Here is a 24,426-nt window from a genome sequence, read left to right on the forward strand (position 1 = left end):
TGCATGCCCGCTGCGAGCGGCCGAACGAAAGCAGCCAAGCGAGCCAGGGAGGAAGATGAGGCAGGTGGCAAAGTCGGCCGTCAAGTTGTGGCGAGACCAATGGGGTGCGGGTCAACTTCCCCACTGAGCTGAACCCTAAGCACAAGGTCAGCAGTAAGTGTGACTCTATGTTTCTGTGAAAAATGCAGGATGTACTGAAGACATCTTTAGTGTTAAAACTGACCAAGTCTGCTTGTTAACTAGCCATTTAAAACAATAGTAACACCAGAATTATTACATTTCGGATATATTTAACTGGCACACTGCACCCCCTGCTGGTCACCAGGGTCCTGGCTCTCTTAGACTGCAAAAACTAGTTGTATATATACTGTCATCTGGGAGTCTTTTTTTTGGTTGCCAAATATTTTGTCTATCTTGCTATTTGTTACATCACACACAGCACAGGTCAGAAAACGACTACACGGTATATTTACATTGCTTTCAGACCTGTTTAAGATAATTCTGAGGTTAACTGAAAGGGCATTGGTCAGGATGCCAGTAGGGTGCAGTGCACAATACTTCCACCAGGGGGTGCTGCATCTCAGTTTCATCTCTAGACGTGGAAGAAACGTCACCGCTGGGAGATTAAGCACCATTGTCTGCCTTGAGCCGCACATACGCTGAGTCCTTACACAAGCCCCATGTCTATGTGCATTTTGCAGAGCCTCCGAACTGTCAGATGTTTATGTTCTGGCCTATGCTGCCCTGTGAGGTCACACTCTCTGCGCCCTGTAACCTCCCTGTGCCGTTATTCCTGTAGCTTCCTGTCATTACAGAGTCAGATTATGTATCTGAAGATGCACTGGCCTCTCTGTGTTTTTTGAGGAGGTGCAATTAAAGAAAGGCTCCAAACAGCAGGAGACGAGGGCTGCTCAACCCCCATCTCTGCCCCCCTCCCCCAGCACCACCCTGTTAATTGGCCCACGCTTAAATCTTTGTGGTTTAATTGGTTCTGCCCTCTCTGATCATTCACGGCACCGTGAAATATTTTTTAGATATTATGGGGGGGAGGGGGGCAGGTAGATTGCAGTTTAGTGACTCACAGTGCTCACCTGTCAAAGCAGCTATTTAAACAGACACATACAAATAAACCAGGGCTTGGGTAAGGGCAATAGGCATTAATCCCCATGTCTGAGGAGGGCTGTCACTAAACATGTGACCGTGTCAGTTATACGCTGGATTAAGGGGGCGTGTGAGAGGGGGCAGGCCTCATGGAGTGGGCCTGCTTTCCACACCTATTTTGGAATTGCGATTACCTTAAAATCGTGGCTAAGAGAATTATTGGGGGAAAAAAATCCTGTTTTCTTTGCTTTTTTTTGGAGAAAAAACAAAAAGCAGCAGGCCTGACAAATACCTCCACCCCCACCCTGTGAACCCCCCCCCTCCCCCCAGTGACCTTTACTGGAATGAATGTGTCAGTTAACCACAGCTGGCTTCAGCACCACCGGCCCGGACGGGATGACGACCCAGCCTGGGGAGAGCGGCTCGTGGCCGGTGCCCGTGGAGAGGTTGAGCACTGCCCCTGGCAGCCCATTGCACTCGGCCCCCCCGCCTCGGGATTTGCCCTTGCCCTGTCGGCTGGGGCCTCTGCGGTCTGGGCCCAGCAGGGACACCATGGGCAGGCCTAGTGCCGAGGAGGAGAACGCAGAGGACAGGAGTGGCGACTTAGCCAGGCTCAACGGAGAGCCGTTCAGGGAGAAGATGGGGGCCCCGGCCAGCCCCGGGGGGGGCGATCCAGGGCAGCCCACTGCGCTCAGGTCCAGGGGATGGGGGCTCAGGGGCGACAGTGGCACTGCGGCACTCAGGCCCCGCAGTGTGTGGCCCCCCAAGAGAGCCCCGTGCCCCGGGATGATGATGTGGCCGCCGCTGACGTAAGGCAGCTCCACCTCATTTCCGGCGCCGCCCACCGCCCCAGTCCCCCCCCCCGCCTTCACCACACTGCCAGGCGGAGGCGGCGATTCCGACGCCACGAAGTGCCCGTGGGCCTTGATGTGCTTGCGCAGGGAGCTGGGGTCCGTGTAGCGCTTCAGGCAGCCGGCCATCTTGCAGTAGTAGGGCTTGTCCACGTAGTGCGTGCGCGTGTGCTTGAAGCGGTCACTCGAGTTGGAGTAGCGCTTGTTGCAGCCCTCATACGGGCAAATGTAGGGCTTCTCTCCTGGGGGGAGGGGGGAGAACAGGAGGTGTGTTAGGGGCAGGGGAGGGATTTACAGAGCAGACAGCCTGCTGCTGGTCCGGTATGCTGTTGTCAAGGCCACCGCCAAGGTGTGTGTGTGTGTATGTGTTAGGCTCCTCCCACTGACCCGTGTGTGAGCGGTTGTGGATTTTGAGGTTCTCCAGGCGTGAGAAGCTCTTGTTACAGGTGGGGCAGCGGTGGGGCTTCTCGTTGGTGTGGGTGCGGATGTGGATCAGCATCTTGTACCTACGAGACACGGGAGGATGCGACCAGGAGCCAATCAGCACAGGCACTGCTCGCTCAGCTCTCTGTCTCTCTCTCCCTCTCTCCCCCTCCTCTCACCTGGCGTTGAAGCCACGCCCTTTGCGTGCACAACCCTCCCAGTGGCAGCAATAGCCGGAGTCCTTCTCGGGCTTGACGTGGAAGTCATTGACGTGGTCCACCAGGTCCTGCAGGGAGCTGAATGAAAGGTGGCACTAGAGGGAAGGAACAGAGCAGAGAGAAGGCGGGTGACCTTCATACCTAAGCGGGCGGCAGCTTTATCAACTGGTTAATGAACAGTCATTTCAGACTCAAATTAGACTCAAAGGCATTTGCTGGTTTAACTTATATTAGGAGCAGCTCTTACTTTTTTCCAGTGACAGGCCAGCTGCTCGTCTGCTGAGAGATCAGGAGAAGCCAGCTTCTCCTTCTGCTGGCCAATGAACATGGAGGACTGCAGGTGAAGCCCGCCCCCTGAGCCAATAGGCAGGAAGAACTGGTAGGTCTGCGAAGAAGGCCTGCCCTCCAGGAAACGCATGTGGGCGGAGTCCTGCAGGACCGACCGCAGACGTTACACTTACGAATGTAAGGAAGATGGAGGGCGATGGGGGGTGGATTTTTATTAATATATAATTAATCTCCAAACACTCGGGGAGGGGGGGGGGAGAGAACACTGCCGTTGGCGACATAGGGTCTCACCCAGGCGCTCCTTGCATGCAGATGGTGCAGCTCTTACAGTAGCAAACACCTGTCCTGTGCCGGGATAATTAGCAGATTGTGACCGGACACTTTGTGGACATTCTAAGCAGCACCCCTAGGTCCTAGTGCCTGGGCAGCGGGGCGAGGAATTAGAACCTAATTCAGTCTGATCAGGCTTTTCGTCCCGGAAAGGGAGAACATCCATGTTCAGGTGATACACAGACTCCCTGGATGACCTGGACGTCTGCCTGGCAAACTGGGTGAGCACACAGGAAGCTGAGGGGCCGTGTTGCTCCGTTCCCAGGGTCATTTCAGCAGCCACGCCATTATCTATTCACGGGCTGGGGGTCTGGGACATGAAAGGGAGACCCGGCGGCTGGAGCTGAACGGGGGGAATCGCATTAGCCGACGTGAGATCTGTGTGGCTGCACTCAGAGCCAAATCGGATTTAGCCCTCAGCCCGCTTGGGGGTGGGGGGGGGGGGGCACACAGAGGGGGCTTGTTTGCTGGGACACAGGGGGCATTTTATGAAACAACCCCCCCTGAAGAGCGACCCTGAAAAAGGGCAGGGTGGGGTCACGGGGGTGCTGGTGTGCGATACCTCTGTATACATAATGGCAATGCGATAAGAGTGTCGCAGTACCAGTCAGGTTAAATCCAGGTGGCGCTTTGATGCGCTGGCGGGGAGGCAGTTTACATACAGTTCTTCAGGTATGTGTGCCTGCAGTGGTAGGAGTGTGGCCTGGATCTGAGCTCAGGGTGCCCCCAACAGTCCCCCCCCAAATACTGACCCCAAGGAAGAAGGAGCCAGAACCGTTTCCATTGCACTGCCCCTGGGGTGAGGGGGTGTTGCAGGAGGGGGGCGACACACTCAGGTCCACAGCTGGGGGAGTCCGGGCCTCGGGCTTCTCCTGAGGGGCTGCGGGCACACCTAGAAAGACAGGCAACAGTGCGTGGTGAGCGGCCCGTCAGCAGGGGGCGCTCTGTGATACATGCACAGCAGGTGACCGTGTGTGGTGAGCGGCCCGTCAGCAGGGGGCGCTCTGTGATACATACACAGCAGGTGACCGTGTGTGGTGAGCGGCCCGTCAGCAGGGGGCGCTCTGTGATACACACACAGCAGGTGACCGTGTGTGGTGAGCAGCCCCGTCAGCAGGGGGCGCTCTGTGATACATACACAGCAGCCCCCTGTGTGCCAGTGACTGCCAGCGAGGATGTTTATGAAGGGGGAGCTTACCTGTGTGGGGAGAAGCTGGTGAGGCGGGAACAATGACCGCTGTCCCATCGTCAGCCATGCGCAGCTGCTGAGCGCGCTTGGCCTGCAGCAGGGAGGCAGCGAGGGTGGGCGGGGCCCTGGCCGGTCGGTCCCGCCCATTGACCCGCCCGCGTGGGAGCTTCAGGTCCAGCGGCTCATCCAGGGAAAGCATGGCCACCCGACTGCGTCCAACCTGAATGCAGGGCCAATCAGGACAAGGGCTCAGCAGGTTTGCTTTTAGATCACAGAAGGAGGACTTCAGAAAAATTAGGAGACTCTTCAGAGCATAATGGAACGATTTACTGTCTCGATAAGCGGAATCGGTTTAGCAGTAAAAACTAAATCAGCGGTAACCGAGACATTCTTCGCTTTCTGATGTGAACGAGTGTAGCAGCGTTTGCAAGTTGGCCTGCAGCCACCGACCCGTCTCAGCAGTGGGGGTGGCAGAGGCCCTCAGAGGGTGACATTAATTACACAGCTTTAAAAGTGAAAACCCTCTCAATTCTGTCCTGCTGGTGGCAAAGCAAATGTCACACACGCACACACACTCTCGGCTTATCCCCAAGCCCCCCGCCCCTCCCCCCTCTGACCTTTGCTTGCACACTCACTTGCAAGAATGTCTGCAATTTGAACCAGATGAGACACCACCCCTCCCTTTGCCCCCCCAGCTCGGTTACCCTGACATTGCACAAGCTCACTGTAACCCTGCGCTAAAAGGCTCAGGTGCCCCAAGCTCACTGTCACCCTGCGCTAAAAGGCTTAGGTGCCCCACGCTCACTGTAACCCTGCACTAAAAGACTCAGGTGCCCCAAGCTCACTGTAACCCTGCGCTAAAAGGTTTAGGTGCCCCAAGCTCACTGTAACCCTGCACTAAAAGACTCAGGTGCCCCAAGCTCACTGTAACCCTGCGCTAAAAGGCTTAGGTGCCCCAAGCTCACTGTAACCCTGCACTAAAAGACTCAGGTGCCCCAAGCTCACTGTAACCCTGCGCTAAAAGGCTTAGGTGCCCCAAGCTCACTGTAACCCTGAGCTAAAAGACTCAGGTGCCCCGAGCTCACTGTCACCCTGCGCTAAAAGGCTTAGGTGCCCCAAGCTCACTGTAACCCTGCGCTAAAACGCTCAGGTGCCCCGAGCTCACTGGCACCCTGCGCTAAAATGCTCAGGTGCCTCAAGCTCACTGTAACCCTGCACTAAAAGACTCAGGTGCCCCAAGCTCACTGTAACCCTGCGCTAAAAGGTTTAGGTGCCCCAAGCTCACTGTAACCCTGCACTAAAAGACTCAGGTGCCCCAAGCTCACTGTAACCCTGCGCTAAAACGCTCAGGTGCCCCGAGCTCACTGGCACCCTGCGCTAAAACGCTCAGGTGCCTCAAGCTCACTGTAACCCTGCACTAAAAGACTCAGGTGCCCCAAGCTCACTGTAACCCTGCGCTAAAACGCTCAGATGCCCCAAGCTCACTGTAACCCTGCGCTAAAAGGCTCATGTGCCCCAAGCTCACTGTCACCCTGCGCTAAAAGGCTCAGGTGCCCCAAGCTCACTGTAACCCTGCACTAAAAGACTCAGGTGCCCCAAGCTCACTGTAACCCTGCGCTAAAACGCTCAGGTGCCCCGAGCTCACTGGCACCCTGCGCTAAAACGCTCAGGTGCCCCAAGCTCACTGTAACCCTGCACTAAAAGACTCAGGTGCCCCAAGCTCACTGTCACCCTGCGCTAAAAGGCTTAGGTGCCCCAAGCTCACTGTAACCCTGCACTAAAAGACTCAGGTGCCCCAAGCTCACTGTCACCCTGCGCTAAAAGGCTTAGGTGCCCCAAGCTCACTGTAACCCTGCACTAAAAGACTCAGGTGCCCCAAGCTCACTGTAACCCTGTGCTAAAAGGCTCAGGTGCCCCAAGCTCACTGTAACCCTGCACTAAAAGACTCAGGTGCCCCAAGCTCACTGTAACCCTGCGCTAAAACGCTCAGGTGCCCCGAGCTCACTGGCACCCTGTGCTAAAACGGTCAGGTGCCCCAAGCTCACTGTCACCCTGCACTAAAAGGCTCAGGTGCCCCAAGCTCACTGTAACCCTGCGCTAAAAGGCTCAGGTGCCCCAAGCTCACTGTAACCCTGCGCTAAAACGCTCAGGTGCCCCAAGCTCACTGTAACCCTGCACTAAAAGGCTTAGGTGCCCCAAGCTCACTGTAACCCTGCACTAAAAGACTCAGGTGCCCCAAGCTCACTGTAACCCTGCACTAAAAGACTCAGGTGCCCCCAGCTCACTGTAACCCTGCACTAAAAGACTCAGGTGCCCCCAGCTCACTGTAACCCTGCACTAAAAGACTCAGGTGCCCCAAGCTCACTGTAACCCTGCGCTAAAACGCTCAGGTGCCCCAAGCTCACTGTAACCCTGCACTAAAAGGCTTAGGTGCCCCAAGCTCACTGTAACCCTGCACTAAAAGACTCAGGTGCCCCAAGCTCACTGTAACCCTGCACTAAAAGACTCAGGTGCCCCCAGCTCACTGTAACCCTGCACTAAAAGACTCAGGTGCCCCCAGCTCACTGTAACCCTGCACTAAAAGACTCAGGTGCCCCAAGCTCACTGTAACCCTGCGCTAAAACGCTCAGATGCCCCAAGCTCACTGTAACCCTGCACTAAAAGACTCAGGTGCCCCAAGCTCACTGTAACCCTGCACTAAAAGGCTTAGGTGCCCCAAGCTCACTGTAACCCTGCACTAAAAGACTCAGGTGCCCCAAGCTCACTGTAACCCTGCACTAAAAGGCTCAGGTGCCCCAAGCTCACAGGGAGAACAACAGTTAAAAAGCAGAGGAAACACTGGTTGCATCTCCATCTCGTCACGCACATGTATGTCCACGTGTTAATGGGGGTGAGCGCACACTCACTCGCCGCCTCACATACTTGTACGCGAACGAACGTGTTCTGTCATCTCTCTCTCCCCCAACACACATCCTTTCAGCCTTTTATTTTTGGGGGGGGGGGGTCACACATTTTGCCCATCCCCCAGGGTCCTCCGCCCCTCCACATGTACACATGGCCATATCATCGCTGATCTCTTTCCCTGGAATATGCCACACATGCACAGCGCCCCCTGCAGGTCCTCCAATGCCATCAGTCACTTAATGGAACTAACTGCCTTGAAATAAATAAGACCTCAGCAAGTACAGAGCAATAAAACAGTGCCAAATAAACTGCATACCAGGGTCTCTGCAGCAGGGGCGCTATGTAGCGAAACAGGGGCATGGTGTCTGACTGAGAGTCTGGTCGGCTGGGATTGACCTCGGGGACACAACTGCTGCTTGTTTCAAGACCCTCTACATGCAGGGGGTGCAGTGATGCTCTACCCTCGTATCGGCACACTGTCAGAAAAGAGGGTACAGCCCTGGTATGCCCCCCCCCCCCCCTAAGGTATAGCCAACAAACCCCAATGGTACAAAAATGTTCCTCAAAAAAGGTACATTTACTTATACATATACCCTATAGCCCCAGTGACAAGTAATTGTACCCCCAAAGGTATAAACTGGTACAGTTTTTCTGAATCGGGGGTCTGTGATGCCCCAGGTCCGTCCAGAGCGCTGCTCCTGGACCCAGGGCTGCCCGGGGTCTTCCTCACACACAAATCCCGCTTCTGCTCCAATGTAGCTGCGTGACTGGCATTCAAGTTAATCAACATCCCACCCAGTAGCCAGCCTCACCTTAGGGATGAAGCCTCTGGGGAGGTGGGGGTCACACCAGTACTTTGGAATGTTTGCACATATTAAGCTTCATGGGGGTCACGAGATAATCATGCCAAGATCAGGTCGGAATTCGGTTAATGATTCGCCTCCTCCTACTTGGATTCACATTGTTCGTTTTCAAAACCAAGCCCTTAAATCTTGTCACCCACATTCACCTTCAGGTCGCTGGGTCCAGATTGGCTTCTCCGGAGAGAAGCAGAAGTGTGCACCTTGCTGTAGGCAGGCAACAGCAGTAAGGAGCCTCTCCCCATTTCCCCTCATTTCAGAAGCTGTATAGCACTGGTACAGCCCTGTCAGTTGAAAAACCTCACAGAATGTTCCACTATCCTGAGGAGGGGGGGAAGTCTTTGAGGATATTTGACTCATTTTCTGGAAAGGATTGGTAAACTGTGCAGGCAGCCAAAACACATAAGAACATCATTTAGGAAGAGCAGCCATGGAGAGCAGCCAGGAAGAGCAGCCAGTAAGAGCAACCATGGAGAGCAGAGGTTCCAACTGTGGCACTGACCGGGCCAGGAGCCTTAAAGCTGCCTGCAGGCCTGCTTGACAGACCTCAGTGTTGCCGACGCGAGGTGGGCGTTGACCAGCATTACCATCAGAGGCCCGGTTTCTCCCCCCTCCGCCCCCTGCCCCCCCCGGACCTGGCCCACCGCTCTGTCTGCTATTCCCTGGCAGCCTCTCTCTCTCCCGTGGCCTCACTCCAACATCCCTTCTCGCTCTTTTTTTCTTATAAAATCCCCCCCCCCATGATTTTCCGTCACTGTGTTACCCCCCCAGTAATTCTAAAAAAACAAGCCGTGGGACAAATCAAACCAAGCCTTAAAAAGGGGGGCGACGGCCGGCACCGTTCAGAGTGAGCCGCGTGGGCGATGCGGTGCAACCTGGGGCAGGTTCTGGAGAAGCCCGCCCCCCCCCCAAACGCTGGCCCCCACCCCGCCCCCCATCTGCGTGTGAATGTGAACTCTCCTGCCGGGGGTTACGGCTGCCCCGGAGGCCCAGTGTGGAGCTCCCTCACCCAGCAGTGGGGTCAGGATGTCTTTGAAAGGCAGCTTTGTGTGCCCCCCCAACCCCCGCCGTGCCTCCAGCAGAGTAAACACAGGCAGCAGCAGCTCGGCAGGAGCAGGGGGGCCCATGGGGGGCCTCAGTAGATCTTCTGTGGCCCGGGCTGCTACCCAGCCCAGTATCTGCGGCCCATGCAGGGTCTGATTGGCTCAGAAGTTAGCAGGGGACACGGTGCCTGTGGAGCCAAGCTGGGCAATTAGATTGGAGGGGATGGGGGGGGTCTGCGTGAGGTGTGTGGGGGGTCAGTGTGAGGTCTGTATGAGACCTGTGTGAGGCCTGCGTGAGGCCACAGTTAAGGCAGTGTGAGGCTTTGTCAGGCTAGCGCAAGGTCCGTCTAAAGGCTGCATAAGGCCTGTGTTCAGTCCTCTGCGGAAGATGACCACCAGTCTGAATTTGAACAGAATTCCCCACAATTACATCCAAGCATCCTTCATACCTGAAGAATGCAGAATGTGTGCCTGTATCAATGTGTGTATGAGTGTGTGGATTATGTTTATACTACATTGTGGGGACCATTCTTCAATGCAAACATGCACCTTTGCTGGGGTGTAACTCAATATGACTGCTGGTCCAGCCTGGGGGCCTTTCTCAGCAGGACAGCAGTTGCTCTGGGACCCCCTCAATCCCCCACTAATCCACCTCCCGCAAACCGAGCATGGGCTCTCGTCCCAGCAGGCGTGGGGGGTCCCAGCAGCCCCATCTTGGCTGCGATTCTGAAGCAGATTTATTTTCTTGTGTGTTTTAATTCCACCCTCCCTTTTCTGCACTCCCATAGTTACTGCAGGCCCTGCTTTCGGTGGGGGTGGGGGGTGGGGGCACGCTCTGACCCTCAGGCTGAATGAGTAAAGGCCTTGGGGATCTCGGATGGCACAGTAAGGATCCTCTTCCCGAGGGCAAGTTTAGTCTAACGGCTCGGGCGCCGGCTCATCTGGCGAGATCTAAGCCAGCAGGTGGACCACCTGCGCACTTCCTGGTGCCGTCCGTGGGGGGCGCTGCCCAATCCAGGCCAACTTCCTGCAAGGTTGCCATGTGACCTACAGTCTGCAAACAGTGCAGCGGAGCAGGCAGGGCGTTTCCGGGGACCATAAAGGGGTGAGTCACATGGCACCTTCCCCTTTAAACACCGTCCGCGATTGGAGCAGAATACTACCCCCCACCCTGGTTTTGCTTAATCTTCCAGTACCCCCACCCCCCACCCCAGATCTGAGTGGCGGCAGGCTGGAGTCTCCGTCCAGGCGAAGAACACCTCCTTGTCTTGAGTTGCTGCAGCCTTGCCTGCTCTCTATGCAACTTTAATAAGGTATCCCCTGTCTGCAGCCGGATCCGGTGACAGCACAGGTGATGCCGGCCCCCCAGCGCACAGCCACGCCTGTCGCTCCCCCCCCCTTCCCGGAGGGTTCGCAGGTGGCTGCTCCACACCCCAGAGGCGATGCCTGACCTCTGACCCCTATCCTCACATACCAAAGCCGATTTTCCTGCGGTCGCAATCTTCCTATGGCGGTGGGCCCTGGTGGGGGGGGGGGGGTTCAGGGTTTTGCCCGAGTCAGAGCCAAGAAACCTGAGTCGTGTGCACACCCTAAACCCTGCCCCCCACCCCCCCGCAGCTGGGGTGAAACGGCCCGCGGCAAAGGCTACAAAGCGAGCCGCTGTGCAGCACCTCAGAGCACGTGACTCCTATCAGCTCCTCCTGTTTGTTTTGACAGGGGGGCGCTACATTCGTTTCTCTCCCCCTCTCTTTCTTCTGTGAGTGCAAATGCACGAATGACGCACTGTCCTCAGGGCCCAGGGATCAGGCAGGAGGTGGTGGTGGGGGGGGGGGGGGGCAGGAATTTCCGGAGGGTTAACCACATGTTTGCTGCTTTTCATTGGTGCTCGTGGGAGGAACACCCAGTCTGGCGGCCTAGACTGCACTGGGAACAGGCCGTCCCTGCGCAGCCGCTGTCAAAGGCCTGATTGGATAAGAATCTCCCATCCGGGGCCAGCAGGTAATTGGCCCAATCAGAGGGTGTGTTATCATTCCATCAGGACATGAGGTCTGGCCATTTACACATCAGGACAGCACGCAGTGATACAGCTCAGAAAGCGGATTACTGTGTTTTTTCGGACCATTTCATATGTCCATATGTGGCAGCCTATGAAACAGACCCGCGTGTCTCTGTGTTACACTTCCACCCACTGTGCCGCATGTGTCCCTGTGTCACACCTCCACCCACTCTGCCGCATGTATCCGTGTCATGCCTCCACCTGCCGCCATGTGTGTCCCTGTGTCACACCTCCACCTACTCTGCCGCATGTGTCCCTGTGTCACACCTCCACCCACTCTGCTGCATGTGTCCCTGTGTCACACCTCCACCCACTCTGCCGCATGTATCCGTGTCATGCCTCCACCTGCCGCCATGTGTGTCCCTGTATCACACCTCCACCCACACTGCCGCATGTGTCCCTGTGTCACACCTCCACCCACTCTGCCGCATGTATCCGTGTCATGCCTCCACCTGCCGCCATGTGTGTCCCTGTATCACACCTCCACCCACTCTGCCACATGTGTCCGTGTCATGCCACCATCCGCCGCCGCGTGTGTCCCTGTGTCACACCTCCACCCGCCACCACGTGTGTCCATGTTTCACGCCTCCACCCACCACCGCATGTGTCCCTGTGTCATGCCTCCACCCACCGCCGCGTGTGTCCCGGTGTCATGCCCCCACCCACCGGAGCATGTGCTCCTGTGTCACGCCTCCAATCGCCGCCCTGTGTGTCCCTGTGTCACGCCTCCACCCGCCGCTGCGTGTGCCCAGTGACCAAGAGGAGCAATGAGCCTGGAAGCCTCAGAAAAGTCTCTGTGTCCCGCCCTCAGCCCCACTTCTTGGTGGACCCCCCCCAGGCAGAAAGCTTAGCCCTGACCTGGACCCCTGGGGAGTGCACACAAACATACACACAAACATGCAGGCACACATAGAGACAGATATACACACACTGACACACACACGCCCTGGGGTTTTTCCTACCCTTGTCCGCCTCGGCCAGCTGCCTCCTCAGACAGGAAACCTCAGTTTCCCTCTCTCTCCCTCTCTCTCTCTCTCTCTCTCGCTCTCATACTTTCTTTTCCCCTTTCCCTTTCTCCTCACCCTCCTTTTCTGTACCCCCCATCCCCTTCCAATTGTTCCCACCTTCCCCTGTTTCTCTCTCCCACCCCGTCTATCTCCATGTCTTACCCATTCTCCCTGTCGGTCGCTCAGTCTAAACACCAAACTCGCCCCCGCCACCCCCCCCCCCCCCCACCCGCATCTACCCCCATTAAGGTCCTCAGGAGTCATTATGTAACAACGCAGTGGGAAAAGAGACATGAGAGGAAGCTGACAGGCCGCCTCAGAGGCCCGAAGGCAGGCGAGTGAAGGCTGGGTGGGAGAAGGCTGGGTAGGCGGGCGGAGGCTGGGCAGGCGGAGGCTGGGTGGGTGGAGGCTAGAGGGGGCAGAGACTGGGCAGGCGGAGTCTGGGTGGGTGGAGGCTGGAGGGGGCAGAGTCTAGGCAGGTAATCAGAGACAAGGAGGTTTTAAGATGGGCAGATAGGCAGTGGGGCGTGGGGAGACTGGGCAGATGGAGGCTAGGGGGTGGAGGCTGAGAGGGGGGCTACAGAGACTCGGCCTGGACAGGTTCCCACAAGCCAATGGGGAACACCTGTAAACCTCATGGATGGGGGGGGTGCCAGGCTTGGAACTGAAACAGGAAGCCCCTCACCTTGTATGTCAATGGCCCCCGGCCAAAGCTCTCAGACAGCAAAGAATTCCAGACAGGCTTGGCTGGGGGGGGGGGGGCAGTTGGAGAGGGAGGCCTGAGGAGGTAAAGCCCCACTGCGGGTGGAAACAGGAACACTACCAGGGATGGGGTGGGAGGCAATTAATGAAGCATGACACAGAGCGTACATCTGTAACAGTGAGAGCACACTGGGATTTCAGAGGTATGGGGGGGCTCTGACCTTGGGTGTTCAGCATCCCGCACACTGTGCTGTTACACACCACACCCGTCCTTACCTCTACTGGAGCGTGAAGCAGGACTTCCACTGACTCCGGACCAGCAGTGACACATTAACAGCTGGGTCATTAATTAACCTTCAGCTAACTCTAGGCTTGGTACGTGCAGCCGCTTTAATGGCTGTCCCTCCAGCTCGCCATGTGCTCCGTCCGAAATTCACATCTATTTATTTAGCAGATGCTTTTGTCCAAAGTGACGTACAGATGAGGATCAGGGAGCAGGGTCAGCAAGTAGAACTATGCGGCATGCTCAAGGGCCCCACCGTGATTTCATTACTCTGCCAGCCATGGGATTTGAACCCACAACCCTCTGGTACACTCACTAAATAAGACCCGGCTCCTTTTCTGTACATCCCGCATGTCTGGCCACTCCCACCCCATTGGGTGTCGTTCACACTGCTCATACAGACGGGACTGGAAGCGGTCACCTAAACAAGTCGCCCTCTGCTGCCCTCGGGGAGCGTGTGACTAGTGGGTGACCCTTCTATCTGCATGTGGCGGGGGTGGGTGGATTTGCTACGATTTCCATGTGACTTCATTCGCTGCCCTCCTGGCACCTCCCCGGCGGTCGACGAAGGTTTTCAGCCCAAGGTGAGCAAGGCGTCCCACCCCCCACGCTAAACGCCGGCACTCGGCGCCACATGCTGCCCTGAAATTATCAGCTTGGCATGAATTCATTATGACTCCCACTTTGTGACGGACGTAGATCTCGAGTCTCTCTTCCCCTGACATCCTCTTCCCGTGCGGCTGCGAGGCGAGAGCGTTCCAAGCGAGCAGGATGCTGCTTCCCGCCCCCCTCGCTCCCTCGCTCTCTCGCTCTCAGCCCACTCGCCAAGCCTCCCCCACAGGTGGTGATGCAATCCGCGTTCTCCCGCTTGCAATCGTAAGGCTGGGAGTAGGCTGGAGGAGCAGGTGCACCTCCCAGACGTGTCGGGGGCGGGGAGAGGGGGGGCAGGGGAGAGAGAGAGAGAGAGGCAAAGTGGCAGAGAAACAGAAGAGAAAAGAAGGGGGTAGATTGACAGGAAGGGGGGGTGGGCCACTCTGCGGTGACGGATTCTTGGGGGGGGGGGGGGAGTGCTGATACCCTCGGCTGCCGGGTGACTTTTGTTACTTGTTACTTCAGCCTGTTCGCATGCACTAACGTGACGACATGCGCTAACTGGGAGTGGGGGGGGGGGGGGGGGGGTCAGCTTCATCGCCTCTGCGTGAGTCACGTCGGATGTGAGTCACCGCCGGCGAGATCTCTGACCAGAGAGGGTCATTCTCACGGACGCCCGTCCCACGGGTGGCGCTCTCGCGGCTGATCGGGGTGCGACTTCGCCTGCCTGAGTCACTGCTCAGATGGCCGTGGACGGGAGCGTCGCTGTCGCATTGGCGTTTCAAACGAGCTGCATCGGAGGGCCGCTTATGGCGTCCATGCAGTCCGGCCACACAGCGCCCCTCTCACTGCTTCCATGCTCAGCTCACTCCAAACCCAGATGGGTCGACATCTCTATCGATGGCACCTCACACAACCTGTCACTCCTGTGGCTCATACGGCACTGCGGGGGCCCTACAGTCCCTCACCAGGCTCACATCTGCACTCAGTATGTTCCAGTCACGTGTCTAGAAAAATATTTGTGCATCTGATGCTCCCTAAATTCAGTGGTTCCCAGTCTGGTCCTCGGGGAGCCACAGACGGTCCATGTTTTTGCTCCCTTCCACCTCCCTGACTGACAGTCCACATGTTTGCTCCCTTCCAGCTCCCTGACAGACAGTCCACATTTTTGCTCCCTTCCAGCTCCCTGACAGTCTACATTTTTGCTCCCTTCCAGCTCCCTGACAGACAGTCTACATTTTTGCTCCCATTCCAGCTCCCTGACAGACAGTCCACATTTTTGCTCCCTCCCAGCACAAGTATGTATGAGTCCCCAAGGACCGGATTGGGAAACACTGACTTAGATGCCTTCCAAACCCTGGATGCCAAAGGATGGTGGATGCTGCCTCATCAGCCCGGGTTCGTAACCTCGGCTGCTGCATCTGCCACTGCCTGAAAGCCTGATAACTGCAAAGGGCTAATGACATGATATACATTTATATAATAAAGGTATACAATGAAGGGCTGGGAATTAATGCTCCATCTGTGCTGCTGAATGTGCCAAAGTCACTGCAGGTCTGTCTGCGCCTGAGCGCTGTGGCCCGGCGGGGTTTGGGTCCAATGCGCTGTGTCGCTCTTCTCTTTCGCTGCATGTAGGGTTTCACCAGGATCGAGTCAAAGACCACCGGAGAGGGTTATGCTGTAGAACAGAAGGCTGTTCCCTGTACTGGCATTTACTGGGAGATCCCAGGCTGGGCCAGATGGGCGAGGAAACGCGGCGGATGCCGCGGTGGTGTCGACGGACATGTGGGGGGGGGGGGGGGGGTTCCCAAGACGGGGGGGACTCCTCCCTTTGCGAATGTAGGGATTCAGCAGGGATTTGGGAGATTAAACGTGTGTGATTAATTACGCTGCTCCGGCTAACGGCAGAAGCGGGGGGATTAAGGCTTTTCAGCTCTACGCCTGCGGCTGAGCTGCTGGACTGACTGAAGGTCTGACATAGGAGGCCCAAGAGCCCCTTCCAGATGGCAAGAAGCTCCAGGCCCTTCAGATGGAAGCCACTGAATATTTATTTTGGATCATCCATCCGTCCATCCATCCGTCCGTCCATCCATCCATCCATCCATCCATCCATCCATCATCTTCCTAGTCCTATACAGACAGGCTCATGTGATTAAAAAACTGTTTACCTAGATATAGTTATCATTTTCATCAACCAAATAATCAAGTAAAAAAATCAAAACCCTGCATTATGAACTCTCATATTACACCCCATCACCATTTATTTAAATCAGGTGTCTCCAGCTGTGGTCATGGGGAGCTACTGTCCAGTAGGTTTTCTATCCTACCCGGCTTCTCATGAGCCATACCTGTTCCTGGTATTTACCTGAGAGCAGGTGTGGCTCATCAGAAGCCAGGTAGGATAGAAAACCTACTGAACGGTAACTCTCCAGGACCGGAGTTGAGGACAGAGAGGCATTAAATGCTGAGATGGCTGGTGACTCGGATGCCGTGTATAATCTCGCTGGCTGAGAGCGCCGGCAGCGGCGGTGATACCTTGGACCGGCACTGTCATCTTGTTCCTGACTTCCTTCCTGAATTGGCCTTGATTACACCACGCCTGGGAATTGCCCCTCCCCCACCTCCCCGACCGCTGTGTCCTCGGGGTTTGACCCTCTGAAAGCGTCAGTGTGAGGTGCTCTGTCTGTGTCCGCACTCTCAGAAGATCTATTTGGTGATATGAGTCCCAGACACAGGGACAAACCCAATGCCCACCCGGTGCAGAGTGCTGCCGTACGGGTGTTCAGCATCTCCCACCATGAAGACCCAAAGCTCAGTGACCCTGAGCCTCTACTTCCGCACCAGCAAAGCAAAAGGAGACGCAGTCAGGAACATCTGCGAATCGGAATAAACCGCTATCCTCCAGCGTTTCCATCTTATCAATCCGGCCCCAATCTTACATCATATATATATATATATATTTTAGTTTTTTTTTTTACCCAGTAGGGAAAGGCGAGTCATTCCCATCTTTCCTGGACAGAGGGCACTATTTTAAGTCAACATTCTTCCCAGTTAAGGGAGAGCGCCCTTTTCCTTCAGAATGCCTGTGAGTTTATGCATGCTGCTCAGCAGTCTTCAGCAAATTTGTTCACCCCAGCTGTGGAATCCCCCCCCAGGGACGATGCCATAGCTCCGTGCTCAAACCCTTAACCAGGGGGGACAAGTTCAGGTTCAGAAAGTACAAATCCAGACCAAGATTTTGTTTCAACCAGCCAGTTGAGCATAAAGACTCACAGTCACACAGTACTCGGCTGGTTGGTTGGAACAAAACCTTGGTCTGGATTTGTACTTTCTGGACCTGAATTTTCTCCCTCTGCCCTTGTCCTCTATGCTTTCCAGCGGTCATGCGCTTCTGAGATTCTTGCAGCTCAGGGTCTGATTCAGATTAGAGCTCTGTGTTCCTCAGCCTTGCCCCTCCCACACCCCCCCTGGGGGGGGGGGGGGGGGTTGGCACCTGTACACCACACCACACCCCAGCGGCAGCTTCCAAGCCTGCTCATCAACCAGGGAGGCGTCAGAAACCAAGGGGACATGGGAGACACGGCTCCAGAAGGATTACAGTTACCTGAGTAGAGGAGGCTACGGCCCCAAGCAGCCACTGACTAGAAGGACGTGTCACAGTGAAGGGGGTCTGGCCTCCTTGGGCAATGCGGGGTTAATTTTTCATTGTCACATGACAAAGGCGCTGGCCGCCTCCCCCGTTTGCATACACGCTCTAACTCGCGGTCTGCATTTCTTCTTCCACGGTTCTGACCACTTATCCGCCTCTGCACACTCGTTCCCCTCATACGACCCCCCACCCTGGTCACCTCCCCCTCGCTTCTAACCATCCATTTCTCCCAGCCCCCAGCGTCTGGCAGCCAGACAAGGTCAACATGGCAGCCTCCCTCTCTCTCCCTCTCTCTCTCTCTCGCTCCCTCTCTCTCTTTCTGTCTCCGTCCTACAGCTCAGCTGAGAGACAGACTCCTCCCAAATGGTGGCTCTTTCATCTTCTGCCTTTCTCCACCCAGAGAAATGGACGGAGGGAAGCAGAGAGAGAGAGAGAGAGAGAGAGAGAAGGGGGGACTTTTGCGCCATAATGCTTGAATCATTACAATATGGCTTAAAATATTTGAGAGCGTCATTAAGCCAGCACTCCAGCGCAACCACAAATTGCAGGGTTCGCTGGCAGAGTGGGATTTCACTGAAAGGGGACAAATATTCGTTACAATCCCCACTGAGCGCCGTCACTCCGTCACGCAGAGTGATCGGCCAAATCCCTCACAGATGGGGACAAGGACGCGCCTAACTCACAGGCATACAGCACCAGGGCCGTCCAGTAACCCCGACAAACATCTATCAGAGAAGATTTCACAGCGAGCCTCGAAAGGAAAGTCTTACGCTGCTGCTGACACAGAATGACCTCGTTACACCTCAGTCAGAACACAGTGAAGGGCAGACAAACCGTCACATGGTACGACCACAATGAAACGCTCTGGGGACAGCCAAAAACCTTCACAGAGGGCCACCTGGTCTTACAAAGCAGCATATGGCCACAGCAGCAAGGATCACCCTGAAACGTATTTCAACCCCGACTACCAAAGGAAAACCTCAACGAAAACGAGATAGCAGTGTCCCCACCGGGAAGAGGATGGACACCACATGACACTAGCCAAGCAGTCAGCTGACCTCTGGCCAATAAAAGAAGGGGGGGGGCGGGGAGTCAGGTAGAACAGGGGCCGTGTATGTGGGCCAATTTGTGAAACAAAGCATAGAGAGACGAAAAGGACTGAATCCATAAATGTCACAGGAAAAATGGAAGAAATGTGACAGAGAGGGAGGCAGACAAACGCAGGGGGAAAGAGAGAGGAGAGATGGGGACAGGAAGGCGAGGCGCGAGGCAGTAGAGAGAAGGCTTTGGACCTCCTCTGATGGGAAGCACTTTGACTGGAGACGAGGACCAGAGGCAGAGCTCGGCTGGAAAGACACCTGGCTCCATCCCCAACCCCCGGCGCCCATTGGCACGCATTCACCCGCTGTGATCCTCACACAAAGTATTCCGGGCACACGGAAGAAGCTAAGAATTTCGGCCGTGCGAATAAATGATAATCTGAAGCAGCTGTGGGTCCGGTTGAGCCCAGGCAGAGGCAGCATGGGCCCGACAGTGCTGGGGTTAGGGGTAGCAGCTAGTCGGCGATGAGGGCCCTTCCGAACGAGCCGGATTACGGCCGGCTGCACGCCACATCCTTCCAGCGAGGCCCCAGCACTCCTTCTCTTCATTCTGTCTTCCTATTGGTCTGAACCTCACTGGCATAGCTTTCCCCTGACCTTTCACCCCAGCTCCCTCATGTTCCGGTGCAGAAGGAGGTTAGTAAGCACAGAGACCCCCCCCCCCCCCCGGAGAAGAACATCGGCAAGTTATGTGCGCTGGGTTTGTGGGAGGCAGTAACAGAAGGAGAGAGAGTGAAGGGCGTGAAACCAGCTAGAAATTCTTTTAAAGTGTGCACTCCCCCCCCCCCCCACCAAGATCCCTCCCCAACCTGGGGAGACAGCGCTGCTCACCAGATGTACCGCGGAGGATTACAAAAGGTGACAGCGGTACAGCAGAAAGCGTGGGTCGCCATGTGCAGGTGGCACGGCCACTTGTGTAACAGCGCAGGCGTGAGCGAGTCGCTCCTGGGGGGCCGCAGCCGTCGCTGCTAGTCGCGCTTTAGCCTTAAGATAAATGCTCGGATTTGGCTCCGCCGAGGGAGGCCTACCCATAAGCCTCTGCGGCCCGGCAAGCGATGGCCCAGCTACAGCCTAAAGCATTAAAAATGACACACGAATACCCATGCGGGCACGCCTGTCCTTGCGAGGGCTTTCCTCTGCCTCTGATTTAATGCAAAAACAATCGTAACAACACAGATACGTCTGATAAGTGATGGAAATTAAAGGACAACTGATGTTTGATACTTTCAGACCAGCAGTACGACCCTTGCACGTGCACTTACGTACGCGCCTGTAGTCCATCATCCCTTAGAGAGATTTCAGTTACGATCTCACGCATTAAATGCACGTCTGGTCACTCTCAGACAACTGAACCATCACCGTGATATTTTACAGACCACTTGCTGCCAGCTACCTCAGACATCCAGCAGTACAAATGGATGTACTGGGAACTGTGTGTTGTGCCATCCTGAAGTCAGTAATCCGCTGGTACAGACAGAGGATAAAACCGAATTATGTGTAATGCTGAGGTGTAATGAAAACACAGGAGAACAATGGTACGTCTTGCTTCATAGTCTAGGGGCTGTGCTTCTGCTGTCAGGCGGTTAGTCCATTGTGACCTATGGAAACTAACAGACAGCTAGAACAGCCCTCTTGGGAAATGAAGTTTAGAGTTGACTTCCTGTCTGCCAGGCACGCTGTGGGAGAGGGAGTTCCGAGCCGGCTTCCTGTATGGAAGTCACGATGGAGATCTGCAGCTCCAACAAAGCAGGAAATGAGGTGACAATGAACTGGAGTGCAGACCTATCAGCGGGGCAGACTATCACCCTTTTGCCTGGTGGACGGTCGATTCTTCTGCATTAAGGGCGTATTTGCAATTTCAGATTTCAATGGTTAAGTGCAACCACCAGCTACAATTACAGTGACTTAATAACACACAGTGAGAACGTTACTCCAACATCTGTTGTTTCGCCCGGCCTCCTCCTCCCGTCAGTTGGACCTTCACTCACTGCAGTCTAGCTCAGATTCCTGGATTCTCGTCTGCCTGGTCCAGCAATCGGCTCTCATTTTCTCCACCTTTTTTTTTAGCCAAAAACAATCTAAATTAAAGAATGTTGCCTTTGGTCCTTCTCAGAGATCAGTTCTGAATGCAAGCACGGCTGCACATTTCCTGTGCTGTGTGTTTTTCAGGGTGTTGGTTGGTGTGTTGCACATTCGTTGCATCATGCTCGCTCTGGCTAAGGGAAGGAAAAGACTCCAGTTTGGGCTCCCTCCACCTCCGAGAACAGGGACACCACCTCCCAGTTCAACATGGTGGGTCTGACTGGGCTGAACTCTTTCCAGACACAATATCACCCCCCCCCCCCCCCAGATACACACACATCATGTACCCACCCCTACTACACTAAGCCTTCTAAACATTTCTCAACTTCACAAATCCTTCCAGGAAACCATTTCAATATTCACCCCTAAATTCCAAAGCCAAAGTTCTGATGGCTTGATCTGCTTCCCATTAGCTGCTGTGCTGGTGCTGTGTGGGTTAAACGCGCAGTGACGGACAGCTCGCGCTAAATCCCACCCACGGTGGCTTTCAAAGGCTCGCTTCTCCCACAGCTACTGCCAAGGTCGTCGTGGGACGTCCAACCGGAAGCGATTGCTACCCTCCTTGTTCTCACGCCCACGTTGTCGCTCTCGGACGCGAGGTGGGTCAAAAGAAAATAAACCTTCGCCATCCCCCACAGGAGAGAGTCACATCTGATGCAAATACGTCAGTGATGCCTTGTAAACACACTTCCTTTCAGCGTCCTGGTCACTTTTACTCCCTGACCTTATGGTTGTGCTCAGTATTCCAGATGCCCTATTCCTAAAGGGTCACCTGGCTCGGGCACTTTTCGGGGCATTCTGGAAGGAACACGCTGATTCCTTATGGCTGATGCAGAGCACCAGCTAGCGATTAACTCCTTCTCTATCCACTAGGCTCCTCTCCTCTGATGATGTGTAGCACCTGGCGAAAGCCCTTGTGCTTCGTTGTAATCTGTGCGGTAATACGGAGCCGCGGTGATCACTGCGCACCGCCAGACCGTCTCAGCGCACGGCATTCGGAACCCGCGGCACGGCGGCACGGTAACGTCAGTCACCAAGACACGCGAAAGCTGCTGCCTTTCCCACCTATGCCGGTCACGATGTCAAACAGGGTGATTCTTCCGCAGCTGGGGAAATCATCTAAGTCGATGATGGGGAAATGTTACTGGACGTTTTAAGTCATTCATTTATGACATCATAATGACCTAAATGATCACAGCTGACCTCGAGCAACCTGAACTGGACTAAACAAGGATCCAGAAATCTGAGGTCTGAAAAACAGCAGAACTGTCAAAGTGCTGGTCACAGGGGCAGGTCACAGAGGGGTGGGGGGGGGGCGTCTCTGAGCGTCTCACCGGAAGCCCAGTCTCTATCCCTTTTCTCCTGAATGCTGAAGATATCTTCCAAAAGGCAGGGGGCCAGATGCCCTCATCACACATGGGTGGCAGTGAAGTGTTACGTAACATGAGAAAAGACCCCAAGTAAAACTCCCTGATGTATATAATGCAATCATATATTTTTTCCGGGCAATACTAGGCATGATTCTGCGGGTTCCTGCAACAGGGATTCGATTATATTCCCGCTGAATTTAGGATTCGCTCCTGATCCGCTGTAATTGCTGCTTTAGGCTCGTCAGCTTCGGAGTCCCTTTTCCACAGGACCACCCGATTTACTAGCCGCATCTTGTTTTATTTTGGTTTTGCGTTAACCAAACTTCATCATTTTTAAGTAGCTTACGTACTGTGGAAAACTGATTCCTGTGCGTTAACAGGCTGTTCTAATACCGGCAAAAGAAATGTTTCATTAAATTAAATAAACAGAAGTGCTACAACGTGTCCAATTTATAACAAGCTTAGTAATGTCTACTACGTACTCATTGTTGAAAAAAATCAAGAAAGTGAGATGACAGTCCTACTAATGACCCATAACGCCATTTCAAAGCACAATTAGGACGGTGGGGCAGCTGTACCAGCGTCAGAACCACCCGCATGCCCGGGCCACGCCGGAAAGTCGGGATCGAGACGCCGGGTGACTCTCGGAGCGCCGTGTCCCGCAGACGGCGGCCGGCGGCGCACGTACGCCCAGGTCACAGCCGCGGGACTCGCTCAGTCAGCCGGCGCACGGCCAGCGGGGACGCGCATTTCGGGACTCCAGTAAATGAGGTCAGTCGATCATATGCGAAACCAAAATAATCTCACATTTACGTATGAGTCGGGCGTGGACATATTTAAATAAACTATGGAAAGTACGGTGCGCATATAGGCACATGCATACATATAGATCTGACACACATATATACATACATACATACATACATACATACACCCTTTACGCTTGTGTGTCACAGTAAATAATATTACGACGAATACGGAGACGAAATTACCTTTAAAAGCCAACGAACGACTTTTTTATACTTCTTTTTCCTTTTTGGGGAAGTTTCGTTCAGCCCGCCTGAAATTTCCACTTGTCCTGGTGGAGACGCTCCTGCTTTTTATCGCGGTTTTCGGACGTCCGCTACAGTCAGAGAAACGGCGTAGATACCGATGGCTTCAATTAGGTGCTGATTGAGGCAGGCGATCGCCCGGCCATTGTCACCAGAAAATCTAATGTAGCACTTACAAAATAAACGGAGTATGAAAGGAATAGTAGAGTAAAGCGGTGCGGCGCTTTCTCCAGTCGAAGAACAAGAATTAAATTAATTGTTGTCAGTTTCCAGAGAATGAGACGGTTCTCCTGCCTCCAGAAACCCGTTCGAGGTGCACGGTGACTGTAGTTCTGACACAGTTACTGATTTGCAATAGGAAAATCACCGGTAGTTATACTGTGAGAGTTACTCGGGAATTTCGGCTGTGGCTCACGGCGCATCGCTCGTTTGCGACGCTCGTCAAGTGGCTTTTGCGGAAGGTGGGCGCCTTGGCAGAGTGAGGGGTGTGCTGAGCGACACGGAGCGCGGAGGTGCCGAAGGGAGACCCCCTCTCCCGTCCTTGTCCTCGTATCGTGATGCAAACCCGTTCCGATGCCGTTGTCCTCCTTGGCCTGTCTGCCTCTCGCACTCCGTCGTTTCTTTCTCCTCCGCCGTCAGGAGACGCGAATGGTACGGTGGTCTCCCCGCGGCCGCCCGATCGCAGACAGCAGCCGGAGCCGAGCCAGCCCGTGTCTCCCTCCGTCTCCCCGCACGCAGCGGACTGGCCCCTGCTCTGCCAGCTCAGCGCATGCCTGCCGCTCCGCCCCTCCGCCGTGGGCAGGGCTCTGCTCTCCGGAGGTCTCCCCACCCTTCTCCATACCGTCCTCCGCACACCGATTACGCCCTCATTGCGAGACCCCCTTTAGTTATTACCATAACATAAACAGCCCAGGTCTCCTATGTACTCTTTCGCTATCTTTGCTATTTTTAATTGTATGTTTTTCTCTGGCAAACAGGATCCTTAAATTGGGCTACTAAACAGTAGTGAAAAGGAAAGTGTTTACTTTTTCCTCGCCTGATATTTCTGTCACAGAACTTTAACCCTTTCTGTGTGGTGTATCTTTTATGTGTATTTGATCTTTTATCAGAAAACACGTCACCAGTTTCAATGTGTGTTACTAAGCTACTTTATGGCCAGGTGAGCCTATAGCAATATATACAGGTTAGCTACTTGTCAATGAGAAGAGCATTAAACGCACAGACAAATTAAAAGGGGGGTATTTTATAGATTTATGGGTGGATTGTCATTGTTTGACGTCTCACATTTCTTTATTAATGTGCAAGTAATCTTTGCATTTGCGTTTCG

The 24,426-nt window shown here is 54.7% G+C and overlaps 1 protein-coding gene across 1 annotated transcript; it reads right to left on the reverse strand.

Moving 5' to 3' along the window:
• Positions 1–1,422: 1,422 nt before the first annotated feature.
• glis2b (GLIS family zinc finger 2b) lies at positions 1,423–23,877 on the reverse strand. Its single transcript, XM_048990324.1, has 7 exons — positions 23,040–23,877; positions 4,410–4,620; positions 3,964–4,103; positions 2,841–3,023; positions 2,555–2,688; positions 2,340–2,458; positions 1,423–2,194 (listed from the first exon to the last, which is right to left on the reverse strand). The coding sequence occupies exons 2-7, from the start codon at positions 4,597–4,599 to the stop codon at positions 1,455–1,457; spliced, it is 1,506 nt and encodes a 501-aa protein (XP_048846281.1). The 5' UTR covers positions 4,600–4,620; positions 23,040–23,877; the 3' UTR covers positions 1,423–1,454.
• Positions 23,878–24,426: the final 549 nt, after the last annotated feature.

This window comes from Brienomyrus brachyistius, chromosome 22, assembly GCF_023856365.1.
Source record: "Brienomyrus brachyistius isolate T26 chromosome 22, BBRACH_0.4, whole genome shotgun sequence".
Lineage (NCBI taxonomy): Eukaryota > Metazoa > Chordata > Actinopteri > Osteoglossiformes > Mormyridae > Brienomyrus > Brienomyrus brachyistius.

Coding starts and splice junctions, on each gene's coding strand:
- glis2b (XM_048990324.1), bottom strand. CDS start 4,599: ATGCTTTCCCTGGATGAGCCGCTGGACCTGAAGCTCCCACGCGGGCGG. Junction 3,024..3,963: donor CTGGCTCCTTCTTCCTTGGG/GTCAGTATTTGG, acceptor TCGGTCCTGCAG/GACTCCGCCCACATGCGTTT. Junction 2,689..2,840: donor TGGCCTGTCACTGGAAAAAA/GTAAGAGCTGCT, acceptor CCTTCCCTCTAG/TGCCACCTTTCATTCAGCTC.